Here is a 20,616-nt window from a genome sequence, read left to right as displayed (position 1 = left end):
GGATCGTGCCGGCTGCCCCCAGACTGTCGGAGGGCCGCCTGGAGCCGAATGCTTCACTTTCTTACCTTTCTCGCCTCTTTTTGTAGCACGGCCAGTAGGGGAATATGCTCCGCCTGCTCCTACGTTTATAATTCTCATCCTATTATCGATTGCTTCTCCATGGGCTGGGGAGGGAGAGAACCTGGAACTCACAGGTCCTAAAAACAGGTGTCCAAAACATTTCTCCATGTAATTGGGAAACGCCTCATGAAATGAATGAAGATATGGTGGGGGCTGGGAAGAGACACCTGCCCGGCACCCCTCCTTCTCAGAGACAGAGACAGCGACAGATGGCGGGGGCCGTGCAGGAGAGCAGGGGCTGGGTCTTGGAGTCTCGCATGGCACTTGGGATGTAGAACCCTGGTCAGAGAGGGCCAGGGGAGAGACCTCGGGAAGCAGCAGGTCCGACAGCCCCATTTTAGAGGCACTGACCGAGTCGGTCACCCAGAGAGTGGGCAGCAGGCAGGCAGACCCTCAGAAGAGAGCGGATCCCCCAGCAGCTCCCCCCCATACAGGGAGAGTGTCCTCCTGAGTTGTGGGAAAACCCGTCCAGGTTCCTTTCTTTGTCTCCCCTCCCCTCCCCTTGCCTCCTCTTCCGAGTCTGCCCCAAGAATCCACTAACCTTCTTTTTCGGGTGTCAACAGGAACTCGTCAACTTGCTCCTGACCGGCAAAGCTGTGTCCAATGTCTTCAATGACATGGTGGAGCTGGATTCTGGGAACGGGAACATCACCCTGCTCAAAGGAATCACGTCTCGCAGCGACATCGGGCTCCTGTCTCTGTTCGAGCACTATGACGTGTGTCAGGTGGGCACCAGCAGCCTGGGGAATAGTGCCCAGGGGGCCTTCTGCTTGGGGCAGGGAAGGCCCAGGGGATCTTGAAGGCCCCTCCTGGTCATAAGGGATAGCAAAGGGACTGAAACCCAGGCCCCAAAGTCACACAGGATGGGCCTGGGGGACCTCCTGAGCCATTGGGGATGTGATGAGCAGGGTGGACCCAGGACGTCCTGGGGTGTGCCAGGGAGACGGGGTGCCCCTTCCCTGCAGCCTGGCTTACCCTCTTCTTTTCTGCTGCTCTGCTGCTGATCACAGGAATAACAGTAAATGATGAGTAATTCATAGAGTAGGAGTCGTAATGGCTTTATGGTGCTGTAAGTTTTGCAGAGCATTTTACATGGATTATCTCCCTTGATAAGAAAGAGGTTCCAGCAGCCAGCTGGGTGGCTCAGTGGATGGAGAGCCAGGCCTAGAGATGGGAGGTCCTGGGTTCAAATCTGTCCTCTGACATTTCCTAGCTATGTGACCGTGGGCAAGTCACTTAATCCCCACTGCCTAGCCCTTACCACTCTTCTGCCTTGGAACTAATACTTAGTATTGATTCTGAGATGAGCTGAAGGTTTATAAAAGAAAGAAAGAGATAGAGACAGAGAGAGATACAGAGAAACAGAGACAGAGAGAGATACAGAGAGAGGCAGAGAAACAGAAACAGAGAGAGAGACAGAGAGATAAACAGAGACAGACAGAGATATATAGAGACAGAGATACAGAGAGACAGAGATAAAGAGAAACAGAGACAGATACAGAGAGACAGAGAAAGAGAGAGAGCAGAAGGGGGAGAGCGAAAGAAAGGGGTTTTAAGCAGAGCTGGACCCTCAGTGAGGAGCGAAATGTTCCTGTGGCTCATGTGACCGCATTGGCCTTCACTGCCTGATACAACCAAGCCCAAGTGTTCATTATCTTTAGGGAGGAGAACAGCGATAGCAGCCATTTCACAGAAATCTTTTTATCCAGAAGGAATACAGGAATGCTTCCCCTCAGTCACTGATAACACCCAGCAGTGCACGAGGGCGAACTCGAGCTGAGCTAGGAAAGTATTTGACCTTAAATTCCATTTTCACATTTGGAAGCCATCGCTTACCGTGCTGGGGTCACGTTCATCTGCCCCCCTCAGTCCAGGAGGCACCTCCCAGGAGAGGCTCTGCTCTGGGATCACCCGAACCTTAAAGGAGGGCTTGGGGGCAAGCTCGGCTTCCCTCTCTCTGCCCCCACCCAAAGTAAGTCCCAGGAGCTCCCTGAAACAAACCTTCAAGCCGAGGGTCTCCCCAAACGTCAGTGAGAGGCTCCCTGCCAGAAGAGGGGCTCAGCGTGCAGAGCTGCGGGTGTCGGGTATGGTAGGCCAGCAGTGTGCCGAATGCTAAAGATGCACAAGCATTCATTAGCCAGTACAGAAACAGCCAGCATCTCAGTGGCCCATTGGGTCCTTCTCTCACTGTCCCCCCAACTAGCTCCAGGGGAAAATAGATCCTTGTGGGATGGTCCCTTAGCCGTGTGGCTTGAGCAGCCAACAAGGCTCACGTCTGGCTCCTTTAGTCCTTCTGGTGGTGGCACTTTTCTCCTCTGAAGGTCTTATCTGAAACTCTTGGCCCGTGGGTAGTGCCAAGGCTGGGAATGCCCTTTTCCCAGGACCTGTGCCCAAGGTGCCCAAGAAGGGTGAAAGGTAGAAGGCAGCTAGGGGTAGAAGTTGGGGCACAGTAGGTCATGTCTGCCATTGCTGCTTAGAGGAGAAGGGGGACATCCCCCACCCCACACTCTCCCTTTGCTGGAAGCTCAGGGGGAAGAGCACTGGCAGAATCCCCAAAGAGCCTGGGGCTGCTCATGAGCCGTGCTGGCCGAGCCCAGGTCTGGGGGTCTGAGGTGGGGTGACGGGACGCCTGACCCAATGGTGCGTAGAGACTCCTGGTGTAGGGGTCAATGGTCAGTGTAGAAACACCGTTAGTAGAGACGCTCCAGAGGAGACGACTGCCAGAGACCAGGGGTGCAGAGGCCGGAGAACACGAGGCGGCACGAGTGCTGCCATGCTCTCGATCCCTGGGCCTCGGAGATTTTCACTGGTCTCACTAACGCTGTCCCTAACTGGGCCCTGCGTTCTCTGGGTTCTGCTTTATTGGAAGCTGCATCCGTCTGTGTCCATCTTCGCACATCTCTCTGAAGTCTTCCCATCCAGGTTTCTCCCCCCACCAGAATATGCCATTCATCGCCTCCCTACCTAGAGCCCTGCTTTTTCAGCCCGCCCCCAGCTCACACAAAAGGGGGTACTCAGACTGTCTTGGTGTATCTGTTGGCCCTTCGTTTCTGCCTTTGACTTCCTTGGGGCGCAGGCCCAGGAACAGAACCATTGGGCCAAAGATGGTGTCTTTAGTTGCGTGACTCCAAACACACGTCCAGTATGGCTGCATCTCAGCACAGCTCTTCCAGCTTTATGCCAGCACGAGAGGGTCATTGCCTTAGAGCTGGAAGGGGCCTTGTCCAGGGGGGTCCCAGGGTCCCCCAGCCCATAAGTGCCGAGAGGGCTCTGTGCCCCGCGGGCCCCATTTTAGGGGGTCAACTTGGCGAGGGTTTATGGTGTAAAGGGGAAAAATCCGATCTGTAAATGTGCATTTCTCTATGGCTAGGAATTAGAAAATGTTTCTGTGTGGCCGGGTGTAGTGTGAAGTTCCTTTTCTCCATGAGGGAATGGTTCTCCCTGGTGGATATTTATGTCAATTCCCTAGAAATTTTACAAAAAAGATTTGTGAGTGATATTTGATGAAACCTGTTCTAGCTACATCGATTCCTCCTATCCAAAAGCTTTTAAATTTGATATCATTAAAGCTGTCTTTTGAAAAGCCCCGTCCGTGCATGATCTCCTCCATCCCTCCTTAAAGTTCCGATTCTCTCCTCCCCATACTCACACCTCTTCTTCTTTTTTTAACATTTATTAATATTTATTTTTTAGAAAAGTTAACATGATTCCATAATTCATGCTCTTACTTTCCCCTTCACCCCCCGCTCCCCCCCCCACCCGTGGCCGATGCACGTTTCCACTGGTTTTAACGTGTGTCATTGATCAAGACCTATTTCCAAATTGTTGATAGTTGCCTTGGTGTGGTAGTTTCCAGACTACATCCCCAATCATGTCCACCTCAACCCATGTGTTCAAGCAGTTGTTGTTCTTCTGTGTTTCCTCTCCTGTAGTTCTTCCTCAGAATGTGGGTAGTGTCTTTTCCATAAATCCCTCAGAATTGTCCTGGGTCATTGCATTGCTGCTAGTACAGGAGTCTATTACATTTGATTTTACCACAGTGTATCGGTCTCTGTGTACAATGTTCTCCTGGTTCTGCTCCTTTCACTCTGCATCACTTCCTGAAGGTCGTTCCAGTTCACATGGAATTCCTCCAGTTTATTATTCCTTTGAGCACAATAGTATTCCATCACCGCATATACCACAGTTTGTTCAGCCATTCCCCAATTGAAGGACATACCCTCCTTTTCCAATTTGTTGCCACCACAAAAAGTGCAGCTATAAATATTTTCATACAAGTCTGTTTATCTATGATCTCTTTGGGGTACAAACCCAACAATGGTATGGCTTGCTCAAAGGGCAGACAGTCTTTTATAGCCCTTTGAGCCTTCTTCTTTTTAAACTGGTCCCTTGTCTAGGACCTTCCTGAGGCACGTGCTGTGACGTGCTTATCTGCACCTGATCTCTGCCAAACTGCTTTCTGATTTTAGGGCAGCTCTTTTCCAAAAGGGAGTCTTTCCCCCAGGATTCATATTTGGGCGTTCCCTGACTCTGAGTGCTATTTCCAGCTGGTTCTTTCTCTTGCTTCTACTGGTCTACTTTCTGCTGTTAAAAAATGCCCAATTGTGTTTATGACTGGCTGCTGATTAAGAACTTGGGCGAAGGTATCCCCTTCGTTCATGCTTTTCACGTTGCTGTCCGTGAGATTTGGAAGCTTCTGTTTTTCAAAATGAATTTTGTTATCATTTTGTCTTGTTTGGAAAAGCGTCCTTCCTCCGATTTGCTTGGCCTGGCATAAAAGAGGAAATGAACGTAGGGAATAGAGTTCTGTTGAACGGAACTAAGGAAAATCACGGGTCCACTGAGTCCATTACAGATGTGTGTTAGCTAATCTAATCTCCCCTCTCTCCCCAAGGACATTGCCTCAGACTTCCAAATCAAACCACCGAGGCCATTAACAAGAGCTCTCTCTTCTCCCCCCTTCTTGTCTCCCATCAGAGAGATGCCTTCCCTACTGTCTCCTCTTTCACGGAGTACCAGTGGCCCTTCTCCTTGCTATGGCAAACCAGGCATTATGCCTGTGGGAGCCCATCTCTTCCAGTAAATTGTTCTGTCGTTCCTATCCTTCTCTTGCCTCTCTCCGCCTCCTGGCCTCTTCCCTACCACCTCTGGTAGGTCAAGCCTCGCTTGAGCCACCCATCCCCACCGTTATCCCGTGTTTCTTTTTCCTTTGAGTGGCCAAACTCCCAGAGAAAATCCTTTCTGGGGCTGCATTTCCTTTCCTTCCCATCTCTTCTAAGCATTCTCCGGCCCGGCTGCTGAAAGCAGAGGCTCTTCATTGCGAAATCCAAGGGCCTGGGCGGAGGGGGGGGGGGGGTTGGGGGAGAGGGAAAGAACATGAAACATGTAACTATGGGAAAATATTCAAAATAAAAATAAAAAAGGGAAAAAAATCCAAGGGCCTTTCCTCACACCTCATCCATCCCGACCTCCATGCAGCCTTTGGCATTGTTGACCTGCACTCCTCCCGGCTCTTTAGGATCCCACTTTCTCCTGATTCTCCTCCTCCCTGTCTGACCGCTCTTTCTCAGGCCCCTTTGCTGATGGCTGTCCAGGCCACTGTGTCCACGGAGGCCTCCCTGGCTGACTACAGTCCATTATCCATTAAGCACCTACCGTGTGCACGTGGCCATTGTGCAATTCCAGGCTGAAGAATGAAAGGCTCCCTGCCTGAAAGGAGCTCACGGTCTCTGGCTAGACTGGCGCAGGGCAGGGTAGATGCCACCCATCCACACATGCAGACGCCCAGAATAGGCCAGTGTAAGTGCATCCTCATCACGGAGGACAGCCGGCATCATGACGCCATGTCTGAGGATGGAGCCACGAGTGAAGGAGGCGGCAGAGGAGTGGCTTACATGGAAAGACAAATGGGGAGGTGCTTGGGGCGGCCTTTGAAAGCCAACCAGAGGAGCTTCTCCTGGACCCTGGAGGCACTTTGACTCGAGTGGTCACGGGGTCTGACGGTGCTTCAAGACCCTTCCTTTGGCAGCCACGTGGAGGCTGGGGCGAGGGAGAGGCATTAGTCTGTGAAACGGTCTAGGCTAACGGTGCCAGAGGCTGTGCGCTGCCTCGGAGTGAAGGAGCTGTGTGCGAGAGTCGGTGAGAATGTAGACAGATTTGGCAGCTGATTGGATACGTGTCGTGAGAGTGAGTGTAGAGGCTTGAACCCCGGGGAGCCTGGGACGATAGTGGGGCCTCCACAGCAAAGGGGGAAGGATTAGGAGAAGAGCCAGCGAGGCCGCTTTTAGACATGTTGAGCTCAGGAAGGCTGGAGAGACTTGCATGCGCTGAAGCAGAGTGAAATCAGCCAGGCAGGAGGACGCCGGCCAGCGACAGGAAGGCTGTGCCGTGAACACGTAGGAATGGCGGCTCTTCTCAGCGTGTGGTGATCCGAAACTAACCCGGAGGGCCATCTGCTTCCAGGGGGAAAGAACTGAGGTTGAATCCAGACCGGAGCAACCCTTCCCACTTTGGTCATTATTTTTCTCTCTGAGTTTCCTTCCACAAAACGATGAATAAGGGAAAATGTTCTGCACGACTGCGCATGCCGAATCTCTCTGAGCTTGCTCTCCCTCGCGGGGGTGGAGGGGAGAGAGGGACAGAATTCGAGACTCGGTTTTCTTTGAAAAATGCTGGAGACTTTTTACATGTAATTGGGGGGAAGTCAAATGAAATTTAAAAAAGAAACGTTGAGCCGAGGTATCCTGGAGACATGCGATGAGTCTACTCGGTGATTACCATTTGGAGGGGAGACTGAGATGAGACTCGTATGGAGAGCTGGGTGCCAGCACTTCGAGATGATGAGAAAATGCCTGGGAGTTGGGAGGTCAGGGAGAGGAAGGATGGAGAGAGAAGAGCAGCAGCCCCCAAGATGGGGGCGAGTGTCCAGGAGGAGAGAGAGGGTCGGCAGCCCCAGGGGCAGGAGGCAGACCGAGGAAAGAGCCGGGGTAACTGGAGAGAACCGTTCCGGTTCAGACGTGACGTCAGAGGTCGTGTCGCAATCAGTGGAGGCAGGAGGGAGGGGAAACGTGGATGCAGTAAGAGTAGACAGCTTTTCCCGAGGACTTTGGTGGGAAAAGGGAGGCGAGACACAAGACAGTCCCTTTGGGCCTGGGAGGATCTAGTGGAGGCTTTTTCTTTTTTTACAGATGAGGGCCTTTGGGTTATGGAGGAAGGCCATGGGGATTGCTCGGAAGAGTTTGCTAAACTTGCCTCTGACAGTGGAGCTCACCACAGGCTCCCATCCTCAGCTCTCCATTCAGAGCATCCCATATATTGGCTCCCCCCTCCAGCGGGCCTCGTCCAGGTTGCCAGCACTCCTACTTCCTCTGCTGTGGTTGCCCTCAGTCCAAAGTGGCCAGAGGCTGACCGTGGCATCTCCCTCCCTCAGTCAGCCCTATCGACTCACTGTCACCCCCAGAATCCATCCGTGGAGTCCTGGCTCCATCCTCCCTCCCCGGTCCTCCCCTCCATAAGCTCTGGGATGCAGCTAGTCGGCCCCTGGCTGTTTCTGGCACGCAGCCCTGCTTTCCTGCCTCTTCATTTTCTGTGCTCAGAATTCTCTGCCTCCTCCCCCCAGCCTCCAGTCGCGCCTGCCAGAGGAGGCCTCTCCCGGTACCGGAGATGTATCCGAGGAGGCACCCAGGCCTCGGCCCCCGTCGGGAGGCTCAAAGAGGGCCGAGTGCAAGATGGCCTCTTGGGCCGACAGGAGCATTTCCTGTGGCTGTCTTGGAGACGTGCTCTGCTGAGAAGGGCTTAGTCCTTCGCAGCAGATCCCTGGACAGTCTTTCTGCTCCCAGCAAGCTGTTCTCCTGGCTCTGCTCACTCACTTGCATTGGTTCCTAGAAGTCTCTCCGGGTTTCTCAGAACTCATCCTTATGGGGTGAGAGAATTCCCTCGAAGCCACAGGGGTGGACAGCCCGTGGGAGTGGTTCTAAGAAGCTCCACCAGCGAGGGAAGCATGGAGACCCCCAGCCTGGCTAGCCGAAGGGCCAGGGGCAGTTTGGCCTTGGCCCTGCTGACAGGAGACCCTTTAGAGGTTTCTCAGCAGGGGATGAGCATGATGGGAGAAAGTCCAAACGAGGCAGCACAGGACAGCCGGCTGGGCTCTCGGGGGTGGCGATGGCCTTCTAAATGCCAAAGAGCAGAGCAGCAGGACGAGAGGTGAGGCGGGCGTTGGGGAGACTGGGCAGGGGACCGATTCCTACCTCTGTTCCCCAACTACTGTCAGGCTCCAGGCCCCAGGACCCCTGGCACTGGGCTCCCAGAGCGGGCCGAGGTACCGAGGAGACAATGTACGAGTGGAGTTTTCTCGGAAGAATTTTAAGTGCCATCAGAATTCAGCTTAATTCATGTAACCAGACACATCCACAAGCATTTATTCAGCACTGGCTCTGTGCCGGGCCCTGTGCTAGGTGTTAGGGAGACAAGAACAGGGAGGAGAAGCAGCGAAGCCCTCTGAAATTCTGCTGAAGGACGGAGACGCTGCTAAATTCACTTCAGTTCAGAAGGTTTGGCTAAGAGCCTTCTGCGTGCTCAGCCCTGAGGAAGCAGAGACAAACGTCAGCGGCTACGTCTACTCTTCTGAGCACGTTTCCTTCGTGTCAGAAGCGCCGCCCCCCTCCCAGGCCACTTGCCCAGCCAGCCTCTGCTCCGGGGTCTCCCCTCCCTGGGCCCCTCTTCTTTCTCCAGTCACTAGCACTGCCCTTGGTGAAATTCTTCATCCTAATCCGCCGTTGAGGCATTTCCGCGGCGTGCGGATTAAGGAAAGCACGGCAGTTATTTTGCCATCAGCCAGAAAAGCTTGTTTTTTTCCATGCCCATCATTTAAAGAGGCCGAAGGGGCTTTCTTCAGGCTTCCCGGAGAATCTGAAACCCTGCGAGGAAGCTGCTAGTGCGATTTCTGGAAGTGCTTCAGGAATTCTTCCTGACTCCGCTTCTTGGTGGGATGGACCCTGGGAGGATCACCTTCCAACTTGAGCGCCATTTTCTTGTTGCAGGAATGCCCCCGGGTGCTCTGAGGGTCCTGGCCTTGGCCTGGGCTGGAGAGACAGTGTCCAGCCCTAGTCCTTGCTCTGGCCTAACTCCCAGCCCGGTTGCCTTCCCTATCTCAGAATTTCACCTTTGGCGTGCTGCGGCTTGTCCCCTGGTGGAGGTGGACAGCTCTTCTTGTCGTCATGGGCCATTGTTCCATCTAAGTGGCCAAACCAGGGGGCTGACACACGGAGGCGGGGACAGCTGGAGTCCAGGCACTTTGGACATTCTCTGATTCAGGGCCGGCATCCGAGTCAGCCCCGGAGGCACGGAAGGTAGAACGCTAGGAATCCCTGTCCTCCTCACTGGCAAACAAAGGGAACTTGTCCCCTTCGGTAAGATGGCCACAGAAGCCGGGCTTGCCCCTACCCAAAGCCCCACGTGGTTTGCCCATCATTCTACCGCTGCATCTCCACTCCTTGAGGTCAAGGAATTCACCCCTGTGGTTCCACTGAGAAGTGGATTTCATCAGGCCCAGAGGGGAAGTGGCTAGTCTGAAGCGTGATCGGGGCCCAGGGAGAGCAGGGCCAGGGCAGGACGTCTGGTGGTCCGCAGGGTGGGACGAGGGCAGTGGACATCAGAACCGGGCAGTCGAGGGAAGGGAAGAAAGGCCAGGCCCTTGTTAGGCAGCCAGTAAACGGTTACTAGCACTTACTATGGGCCGGGCACTGTGGGTACAAGCCCCTCCAGGGCTTCTGGCTAGGCAGGGGGAATACCAGGCCCCTTTGGGACAGAGAGAGGGCACGAGCACAGGTGGAGGTGAGGAAGAGGAGAGCCCCGCAGGCAGGTGGAAGCACTTCCCGTGATGACGCTGAGGATGACTTGATTACAGCCCGGATCCCGTGGGAACTGCTAGAGCTCGAGAGCATGGGGCGCTCCTGAGCCCCCAGTGCCAGAGTCGGAACAGGCAGCCCCCATCAAGGGGTGCATTTTCTGTGTGCCTGGTCCCTGTTTGCCCCTCCCGTTTCTCATCTCCAGCCCTACAGGGTGCCTGACTGTCCCAGAGGAGAGGTGGTTTATCATCCAGCAGGTTTATGTCATGAAATAAATTTGTAATGGCCATCCTGGTGAGGCCTAAACTGGCTGCCAGCCCTCTGACCCCAGCCCAAAGCTGAAACGGACCCTTCAGCGCTGGCCAGAGAGCTTGCAGTGTAGCGAGTGGGTAGCCAGCCTCGGCACCAGGAACCCCGGCGTCCCGACCGCCTCTGACCTACACCGGTGGTATGAGCCAAAGCGAGTCCGTCTCGGCCCTCGGTGAACTCCGCCCTATGGAGGAGGCATTGGCCAGCATTGGTGCGGAGGGGCCAGAGGGCCACTGGGATGGAGCGTTCCCTTCTGGTTTATTAGGCTTCCTCATTTCCGAATTGTGTACTTGGGCTCTTCCCTTGTACGCCATCTGCCGCAGGGGTTGCTCTCGCTGCCCATCTTGGTATTGCTCAGAAGAATCTTTGGATCCACTTTATTTTTTCTAGCCTTGTTCTGTTCTTGGGATTCTCAGAGTCAGGAACCCCCAGCGAGGAAACCCCCCACCTCCCCAGTGTCTTATTAGCCACAGCTCCAGCACTAGACGTCTGGACCACTGAGAGGAGAAGGGACTTCTCCAGGGCCACCCAGCTGGCCTGCCTGCATCGTCCTTTTTGTTGTTTGTCCCGTCTTCGAAGAGGTGGCGGAGCCAGGGAACCCTGTGCTCAGCTGTGGCTGATCAGCCACGACCCCACCGCAGACGGGGCACAAGTGGTCTCTTGGAACATTTGGAATGCAGATGGCCCTGGATTTGTGCTTCTACGATTGTGATTTCCTCAAGGAGCCCAGGCTGCTCTTTGACCTGGGCACACGGTACGGCCGGCCCTGTGCCTCAGAGTCCAGGGACCTTCCGCCTCTTCTTCTGACCTCCGGGCGAGGGCCTTCCTAGTGGGAGTTCTCCATCAAAGCCTCTTGGGCAGTCACACATTTGGCATTCCCGCCACGTGGCCAGCCTGTCCGAGTTGCTCCCTTGCGGTGGAGTCTGAATGCTGGGCACTCCAGCTCCAGAAGGGGGCTCAGGGTGGTCCAGTCCCTCCTCTGGCCGAGTGACCTTCGGAATCCTCCTGGAACCGCTCAAGCTGAATCATTTCAGTCTTCTGGCCCAGCACTGACCGTCCAGGTCTCACAGGGGCCCAGCAGGGTGGTCGGCCTGACAGCCTGCTGGGCGGCCCGGTACCGCTCCTCTTCCCCACTTTCCTTCAGAGCCTCCCAAACACCGAGCCGGCTCTGGCTGGCAGGCGTCACTTTTACATTCACCTCCCTTGGAGCACACCCTCCAGGGCTGTCCACATAGATGCTGCCTCTAAACCTGTATCGAAGCCCTTGAAAGTCCCCACTTACTACCTGGAGTTCCTGGTGGGTCGAATTCGAGAGGAAGGGAGTGTGGCTCCCGCGGCAGTGACAGAGGAAGGAGAAAAGCCTATCAGAGTCAGGCATGAAGAATTGGGAGTCTTGGGGCTGGGGGGCTTTGACTCGCTCTCATGAAGGAGCCAGTGCCTTGTGACGTTAAGCCTTTCTCTTCCCTTCTCAGAGCCAGCTTTTGTCTCGTGGAGGGGAATGGGGGCAGAGAAGGGTTGGGGGAAGAGCGCCAAGAATGAAGAACAGCAGCAAAGGCCAACCAAGCCTCCCAAGATCAGTGGGGAAGTATGGACCACCTCCTTGGTGCCAGAGCCCAGCATTAGTGTCTGGAGACAGACAGGAAAAGCAGGTCCAGCCCTCTCCTTGGAGACCTCCCAGTCTGGTTGCGAGTCACAACTCCCTGCAAGGAAACAATTGGAGATTCACTGAACCGCTAACCTGTGTGGTGCCAGCTCTGAGGGGCTTGGAAAAGGGCACCAGTGCCCTGAGGATGGCTTCATGGAGTGGGGAGGGGGAACCTGGACTGGGGCCTGGGAGGAGTTGGGTTGGATTGCAGGGCAATTTCCACAGACTTCAAAGTGTCCTAAAGACCAAAATGAGAGAAATGGTCATCAACATGTCCAAATGATGCAAGAAATGCCCCTGATTTTCTGGGGGCCCTTACAAGGCTCTTGGCTGCCCTTCCCACCCTGGGTGAAAGCTGGCCTTCCCTCAGCATGTTGTCAGGCTCTTGGCATTCTCCATCCCCTTCTTTTTCTACTTTCTCCAACCCAGCCTCGCCAAGAACTGTGTTTGCCCTTGAGGAAGGCGCCTCTGCCTAGGGAGCGGTCTGGATGCCAGCCACACTGTAAGAAGAGGGAGACATTCGGCCATTGTATAATAAGAAACAAAGCCCCAAAGATCCTGCCATGTTTAGGGGCCCGGGCCTCCTCAGTGCCATTCTCCTCTTTTTCCAAGCTGGTCTGGTGGGCACTGGCTGGGCAGTAAGGAAGAACAGTCTCTCGATGATGTTGAAGAACTTGTGGGTAGAGGAGAGGCGGTCCTGCTCTTGAAGCTTGGCTGTCCTGGTCACTTGTTCCTGTGCCCCAGATCCAGTGTGTTAAGCAGTGACTCGACTCACCCTCCTGGGTTTGGCCAGGCATCTCTCGGCAAAGCCCGAGGAGCAGAGCTTCCTCTGGTAGCCCAAAAGCACCCCCGTGGCTGCTGCCGGGAATGTAAGACACGTCACCGAGCCAGCAGTGTCGTCCACTGCCCAGGCTGTCACCCAAGGGGGGATGCCCCTTCTCCAGAGGATGGCACCATGCCATTTAGAGGCCTCGGGAGCTTTGGAGAAAGAGCTGGGAAGACAGCATGCCGTTTGCCAACAGTCAGGTCCGCAGAACTCTCCACGTCCCTCTTGCTTGGCCCATTCCTGCTTCTGGGGTCTGCTTCCTTACTGCCAGCTTTGGGGCAGTTGGAGGGTCCATTCATGGTTTTCCTTTCTATCATTTCATGGAATTCTTTCACCAGAGGGTGACCACGTGGAAAGTGGGCTGGCTGCAGAGTCAGGCCCCGGGCTCAAATGCCAACATGGGCAGGTAAGAATTTCCTCCAAACTAAACAAATAAAGGGCTCTTGGGATCTCCTTTGGAGAGCTGCTGATCAGTGGCATCCGCCTACCGTGGCTTGCTTCTCTGGTCAGGATCCACTTATATTAGAAAACGGGCTTCGTTTCCTCCTTTGTCCTGGGGTCCCCAGAGCTGATCTTCAAGCCCAGCTCCTAGCAGGGCCTTAGGAAAGGCTTGTTGCTCTCCTGAGCCTACACTGACAGCCATGCACACTTGTCTGTGTGTGTCTGTGGGACGTCTCCATTTGGCAAACAGCCACCCAGGAGGTGGATCTAGAGACCCTAATTCCTCCCCCCGCCTCATCGCAGGACACCAACGTGCCCACTGCTTCCTGCCCCGTGCCGGGGTCCCTGCAATCCCAGATGGCAGCTAGTTGTTGTTTACACATAGAGAAGGAGCACGTCTCTCCCCAGTGGGTCAGGAAGCGGGCCCACGGAGATGCCCTGAGGCCTGGGAGTCATGCACGCTAGCTTGGGAGCTGACTGACCTTCCAAGGCAAGGTTCAGGAAGGCTTCTTACAGTCCATTATTGATTTTCCACTCATGTGGCCTAGGAACGTGGGCCCAAACTGCACTGAAATATGAGGAGAGTCTGCTTAACAAAAGAAACACAAATATGGTAGAGCGCAGCGTTTTCAAACCACTTTACCGCCACCCAGTTTGACCCCACTGGCGTGGGGCACCCAGGCCCGTCTGTCCAGAGCCTCCTATCCCAGCACTGCTTCCTGGGCTCCCCTCTGCCTCTCAGCACCTCCGTTCTGACTCGACTTTCCTCCGGGGCCACCTTCATGCCAACGGCTCTCCATTTTGACTCTGCACTGTCCTGCGCCCTCGAGTGACTCTCTTGCCCCTTGGCCCTCTCGACGCTTTTCTCTTCCCACCAGCCCAGGCAACCTCTCCTCATTTCTACTCACAAGCTGCAGATGGAAGGAAGGCTCACCGCGGTGCCGGTTGCCCAGCCTCAGCTGGGCTCTGGCGGCCTTTCATTCCTCTTTAATGGATTCCTCATCTCCCTGCAGAAATCCCTTATCATCCTCTCCCACTTCCTTCGCCTTTTCTTCAGTCACGGCCAAAGAGGTGGCCCTTCTCCTTCTCCAAAGCGAACCCCTCCATCTGGGTGCCTGCTCCCCCCTCCCCGCCTCCCTCATTTGCAGCCTCTCTGTCTGCCCACCGGCTCCTTTCTGTTTTAAGACAGCGCTGCGTGTCTCCGTCCTCCTGAAACCCTCCGCAGACGCTCCTCCCTGGCGATGCTGCCTTCCCTGCTGGCCCTTGGCATCGCCGAGGCGACGTTCTCTTCGTTCTCTTCTGTCCTCCTCCAGCCATCGCCAGGGACTTGTCCGGGGGCTCTCCTTTCTCTGGAGCGCCTGTGACTTGTCTGGCGGCTCTCTTCAGGCCCTTTGCTGCTTTCGCATCCACATTACTTCCCCAAACGGTGGGTGTCCCCAGGCTTCTCTCCCGGCTTCTCTCCCGGCTCTTCTCCTCCTCCTCCTCCTCCACTCGCTTTCTCTGGGGAACCTCGGCAGCTCTCGCCGTCAGACCCACATCTTCCGGGTCACCAGTTGACTGTTAGACGTTTCAAAGACGGCCTGGATCATCTCCAGCCCGACCCGTCTCCTTTCCCCTGAACTCTCCTCAGCAGCCGGGCGACTCGGCGGCTAGGATGCTGGGCCCGGAGCCGGGAGGACTCCTATCCCAGAGTTCAAATCTGGCCTCAGGTGTCTGCTAGCTAGGTGACTCTGGCCAAGTCACTTCACTTCTTTGCCTCCGTTTCTTCATCAATAAAATGCTCTGAAGAAGGAAATGGCAAACCAGGCCAGGCTCTCTGCCAAGAAAAGCCCCAATGGAGTGGTGATGAGTTGGGAACAGCAGAAAAAATGAGTGGCCAAGCTTTCCCCTCTTCTTGTTGCGGATGCCACGATCCTTCGAGTTTCCTGGGATCGGGACTTGAGCATCCCCCTCGTCTCCTTCCTCTCTCCCTCCCCTACGTAGTCCCGGCAGCTGCCAAGCCTGGCTCTTTTTCCCTTCCTGATACCTCGCAAGCCCCCAGCCTCTTGTCTCCATTCGTGCATCGCCCTCCCCGTTAGAGATGATTTTAACTTTTATAGCTTCATTTCTTTTTCCAGGCCCCCCAGAAGCCATTTTGGCCGACGGTTTTCTGGCCTTTACGAGGCGCGCCTTGTGCCTCCCTCCCTGAGCTTTTCCCAGGACTTTCATGCGCCCCCCCCCCATTCCCATGTTCTCATGTAGTAGAGCGTGCACTGGACAGTGTCCTACAGGCGAGGGGCAGGCGACGGGCTTTGGGCCACACGCAGACCCCAAGAGCTCCTGTTTGGGCCGTGGAGGTGTTGGCATGCTGGCACTGACTGGCACTGACGGGCGCTTCCTGGCTCGCCGTTGGACGTCGCCCTCCCGGGCCCCCCCCCGGCCTCCCCTTCCCCCTGTCCCTTAGGAGGTCCCCCAGAGCAGCTCGTACGCTGGCTTGGCTGCCCGTTTGCACTGCTGCTGAGCAGGGCTGGCTCTGTCCTCCCCCAGCCCGGGGCCACAGAAGCACCGCTTGGACGGCCGGAGTTCTTGAAGCCGAGGCTTCTTGGCGCTCGGCACGGCCCGGTGCCTCTCCGTCGTGTTTCCATCAGCATCATTCCTTTCACAGGCGCGAATACACGCGTGTGCACCCACATGCATGAGTGTCCGTGTGTCCATGCAAACACGCGTTAGGCCCTTGAAGCATCTCTGACTGCATCTCGGCCCAGGCCTGCCAAGCGCCTACTTCCCTGACCCGGACACCTCGGGAGGGGCTTTTTGGCCATAAGGCCGGTGGCCGCCCCGGCGCTCCCAGGGAGCCTGCGCAGAGCTCGTGCCCGGCTACTGCCTACACGTTTGGTGTCCGTGCTCTGGGGGGCTCCGGAGAGGGCAGTGGCTCCTGGACAGCCCAGTGACCGCCAGGCTCCGGCCCCCTCAGGCTCAGTTTCCTCTTTGCTCTGCCCCCACAGGTCGGCTGCTACCTGAAGACGCCCAGGTACCCCATCTGGGTGGTGTGCAGCGAGAGCCACTTCAGCATCCTCTTCAGCTTGCAGCGAGACCTCCTGAACGACTGGAAAGTGGAAAGAATATTTGACCTCTATTACTACGATGGCCTGGCCAACCAGCAGAAGGAGATCCGGCTGACCGTAGGTATGTGGCCCTTGGTGCGCAGGGCGGCGGCAGTGACCGGCCTACCCGGGCTCTCCCTCCCCTGCCGCCTGCTGGCCGTCCCTCTCTGGGCCAGTATTACACACAGGTCGGGAGAACACGGTGCTTTCTCCGGGGAACCTGAAAAAAGATGGCCTGGGCAGAGTGGGGGCTCCTGAAGGGGGAGCCGTGAGAGGACGGGGAAGGCGGGCAGGAATAGACCGGTAAGGCCGGCCCAGGGCCTGGGTGGAGGCTGGATGGGTCCTGTGGCTTCTGGATGCTCTGCTGGCCCTCTTTGGTCTTAGCAGTGTTCATACCTCCACCATCTTCCCAGCCTGGGCATTTCCTAATGCACCGTGTGATGCCTGGAGAGGGGCTGGCGATTTCCCCTTCCCTGGGGCCTCAGAGCAGAGGCTGGACTGTCCTGGTCATTCTTCTGTAGGCACGGTGTAGTGTCCAGCAGGGAACTCTCCGTACCCTCTTCGCTCGGGGCGAGCCTGGGGAAGGACACGGATCCTCGCCTGAGGCCAACCTTGGGGATCAGGGAGAGAGGGAAGCCACTCCAGCCCTCCCTCCCCACCAGCCTCAGGCCATAAGCCCCAAACTTCACGAGTGGCCCCCTTGGCCCACGCTGGTTCTGAAGAGGCTGTTGGCCGAGCTCTCCCAGAGCCCGGCTCCCTGCCCTCCCCTGGGTGCCCTGGGCCGAGCACAACTTACTGATGACTGCCTGCGCTCCCGGGGCGAGAGGAGCATCGCGTCCTGGCCCGCTCCCCAGTGCCCAAGGTCTGTCAGTCCCCACACAGGAAGGGCTTCACCTTTCCCAGGTCCCTCAGAGAACGCTCGAACTCATGAGCCCTGCCACGGGGCTCCAAGGTCTGGCCCAGACATCACTGCTCCAACCACTTGCTGCCTTGCCATGGAGGCAGCGAGGCTCCGAGGAGCCAAGGGTCACGTTCTGCCCACTTACTACGGAGAGGAGCATGGGGTGGCCACTGAGGCTGGACTCGGCCTGGACCAGCCCCAGAGAACCACGTTTCTGGCTTGGGTTTGCAGTATTCTCCAGGGGTCATTGATCCAGAATCTACTCTGTGCCAGGCCTTGACCAGACTCGAGAATTGTGGGTTCTCCTGGGGAAACCACACGCGCCCAGAGGAGTCTGTAGAACATGGCGACGGGGTGACTTCGGGGTCTGGGCGGAGGGATGGACGTGGGGAGAACCTCTCGGGGAGACAGGCTAGAGCAAAGCAATGAAGGAAGGTGGGAGTGAGGAGGCTGAGGATGCCTGTCCAGGGCCAGCCAGCATGAAGAAAGGAGGAGAGCATCCTCTGGGGAAGGAGCAGGCAGAATGTGGGCCTGCAAGGTTGGGTTGGGGGGAAGTTGGGGGGTCGCCCAGAGCACTGCATGTTTGACCAAGAGACCTCGAGCCTGGGAGCTTTGAAACTCTGAGTTTTACCTTGATTGACAAAGGAGACAGTTGGAAGACATCGGAATGTTCCTGGATGCCGTGAGGACAGGAGGAAAGGCAGTTGGCCTGAGGATAGAAATACCCTAACTGTCATCTGGGAGGGACTTTTGGTCCTGGAGGCAGAGGTCTTGGGTCTTTGAGCTTTGACCATTGATCCCCTCTGAATCTCCCTAGATATTTAGGCATTTGATCATTATTAGATATTTAGGTATCTGGGCCTGGGTGGTAACCAGGAGGAGGGAAGGAGAAGCAGCAGAAGGGAGATAAAGGGTAATGATTTCCTAAAGGCTGGGAAGCTGAGAGAAATCACAATATCTGTGCCAACCGAGCAGTTTGACCTCCCTGGTTTGGTGGTGGCCAAGCTAAACCAGAGGAGTGTGAAACCACTAGCTCCAGCCTACTGCCTACATCCTGAGGGACTATTGAGCATAGCTATAGTGACAGGGTCTCCTATCCCCAATCTGTTCCTGATTATTCCTTTCTCTATTTAACATCCATAGATAAAGTTTATTTAAGTACCTTCCTGAGTGGTCATTACATCACGGCCCTTGAGGAGGGAGCAACACAGTCAGATGAAAACGTTATCTAAGGCTAATAGAGCCCAATAATATTAATTAATCCAACCCCAGGTGGGACCTGAAAGGGTTACCCATCCACAAACCCATAAGGGTCCTACCTGGGCACTGTTGTATTTAGAAAGGGACTTATACCATCAAACTAAGGTGACTGAGTGGGTGTTCCTGCACCAGCTATCTAGGGGAATACAAAAGCCCCAGCTTCCCAAACCACTATCCCCTAGGAGCATAGCAGTATCAAGAAGAGTCCCTATATTTTTTATAACACCCAAAGCACTGCGTATTTGACCAAGAGGCCTCGAGCCTGGGAGTTCTGGGGGGAGTTCTGGAAGAGACCCGGGCACGCTTAGGCTACTTTGTAGGGGTGCCTGGGAGGGGGAAGAGGCCGCAGGTGGTACAGGCCCATTAGGAAGCTCAGCCAAGGGCTCAGGTGAGAGTCCCCAGCGACGGACCCGAGAGAGACCCTTGGCCATGGCAAACCACTGGGGAGCAGGGAGGGGGCAGGCCAGGCGCACCTTGAGCCCCAGATGCTCCTCATTCATTCTTTGGTCCAACAAAATCTCCTCCTTTCCAGATACAACCCAACCCGGCCCTGGAGAGAAAGAAAAGGACCTCATTCCTCCCCTAGAACACTGTATCCGAACCAAGTAAGTGCCTGGGCCGCCTCTGCCCCTCTCAGAGGCCCCGCGTGTCTCCTCCCCTCCTCCCAACAAGCCGATGCCCCTGGCACAGGGGCAGCCTGGGAGCCCCAGACTTGGAGAGCCGGACGCCTGCTCAGCTCTGCAGGCCGGGGAAGCCCTGGCAGAGGCAAGCCGGGGAGCTGGGCCGCAGATGACCGTTGAGCTCGGGGTGTGTGTGGGAGAGCTCAGCCTTCCTCCTCCTCCGGGCAGCATTGGCTGCCGTTACTGTTTGTGGCAAGTATTTTCTCCCCCGGGGTTTGGTGAGGAAATGCTTGATCGAATGTAAATGCTAAAGAAATGCCAGTTATTTGGGGAGAACAACCCGGAGCGATAGGAATCTGGAAAACTCGGAGTAGAATGAGGCGGCCAAGAGCTGTGAGCAGGGAGTGGGCAGCGCCCAGCCGATGGGGAAAGGCCGTTCCCTGGTCCCACAACTCCCCGCAAGGCATCTCAGAGACAGGAATTGGGAGAGGGGAAGGGCCTCGCAGGCCAGCCAGGCCACCCCACCATTCTCCTGGTCCCCCAAGTAAGGAGCCGCAGAGCCCCCCTCCTCCCTCCCAACCACTCCTGGCAGTCGAGAAGAGAGAAGTCTTTTGGCACGTGGAGGGAGCCAAAGAAGTCCAGCCAGGCTGCAGAGAGCCCACACTCGGCTTCCTTGCAGGCCTGGCCGCAGAGGCCAAGAATCCACGAGTGGGCCAGCCAGCCAGTCCATGGGGAAATGGGGCCGCTTTGGGAAGCCTTACTTGCCCCACCAGGTTCTCTCTGCCTGTCTCTGCCTCCTCGAATATCTCTGTGTCTCCTGGAGGGAGGCAATGTAGGCCCCTTCGGAGATCTGTAACGTTCCCGTGTGGGAGGCGGTGAGGGTGTCCCCCTTCCTCATGCGGCAGGATGAGGAGAGCATGGAGGCCGCCTGGGCCAGGCCAGCATCCACCCCAATGGCAGCCCCTCCGGCGCTTTCCTTACCAGACAACCAGAAGCCAAAGTAGAAAGTAAAGCGACTCCCTCCCTCCAAATGAGGCACCTGTCAGGCACCCCCAGGACAGGACAGCTCCGACTTGGGACCCCCCAGAGTCATCTGGTCTTCTGGGGAGATCATGGCAGCACCCTTTGGGTCCTATACGGGGGGAGGCATCACACCTCTCTGCTGGGTCCCAAAGCCTCTCCCATATTACTGCAGGGTCAGCCAGAAAACGAGCAGAAGCTCCCGGTGCCCCCAGAGCCTGGCACCGAGTAGGTGCTTTGGAAAAGCCTGTTGACTTGACTTTTCTGGTACGGCTTCAAGATCCTGGATCCCAGAGAACCGTCTAACATTTCTAAGGTCTCATGAAATGCCCGAGTATTCACTTATGCCCCCAGACCCAAATCCAGGGGGTCCCAGGGGCTTTGTGAGGAAGAACCGAAGGCTTCTATCGGCTTCAGTATTTCTGTGGCTTTCGTGCCTCCCTGCCCTCCCAGGAAAGACTCTGCAGGCCCCACAGGTTCCGTGGGGTCCCCCTGGAGCTCTGGAGCCCGGCGCAAGGACACTATTAGGCTCGGCGTTCTCATTGG

The 20,616-nt window shown here is 56.1% G+C and overlaps 1 protein-coding gene across 1 annotated transcript in view; it reads left to right on the top strand.

Annotated features, from left to right (window-relative positions):
- Positions 1-20,616, top strand: part of MINDY4 (MINDY lysine 48 deubiquitinase 4) — a 73,401-nt gene that overhangs the window by 46,934 nt on the left and 5,851 nt on the right. Inside the window, exons 8-10 of the mRNA XM_044661719.1 lie at positions 684-845; positions 16,171-16,351; positions 18,963-19,035. Coding sequence (XP_044517654.1) covers positions 684-845; positions 16,171-16,351; positions 18,963-19,035 — 416 coding nt within the window. The remainder of the gene's footprint in view (positions 1-683; positions 846-16,170; positions 16,352-18,962; positions 19,036-20,616) is intronic.

The sequence above is a fragment of the Gracilinanus agilis genome, chromosome 1, assembly GCF_016433145.1.
Source record: "Gracilinanus agilis isolate LMUSP501 chromosome 1, AgileGrace, whole genome shotgun sequence".
NCBI classification, from domain to species: domain Eukaryota; kingdom Metazoa; phylum Chordata; class Mammalia; order Didelphimorphia; family Didelphidae; genus Gracilinanus; species Gracilinanus agilis.
The sequence above is the reverse complement of the archived record's forward strand: the minus strand, read 5'-3'. Positions and strand labels throughout refer to the sequence as shown.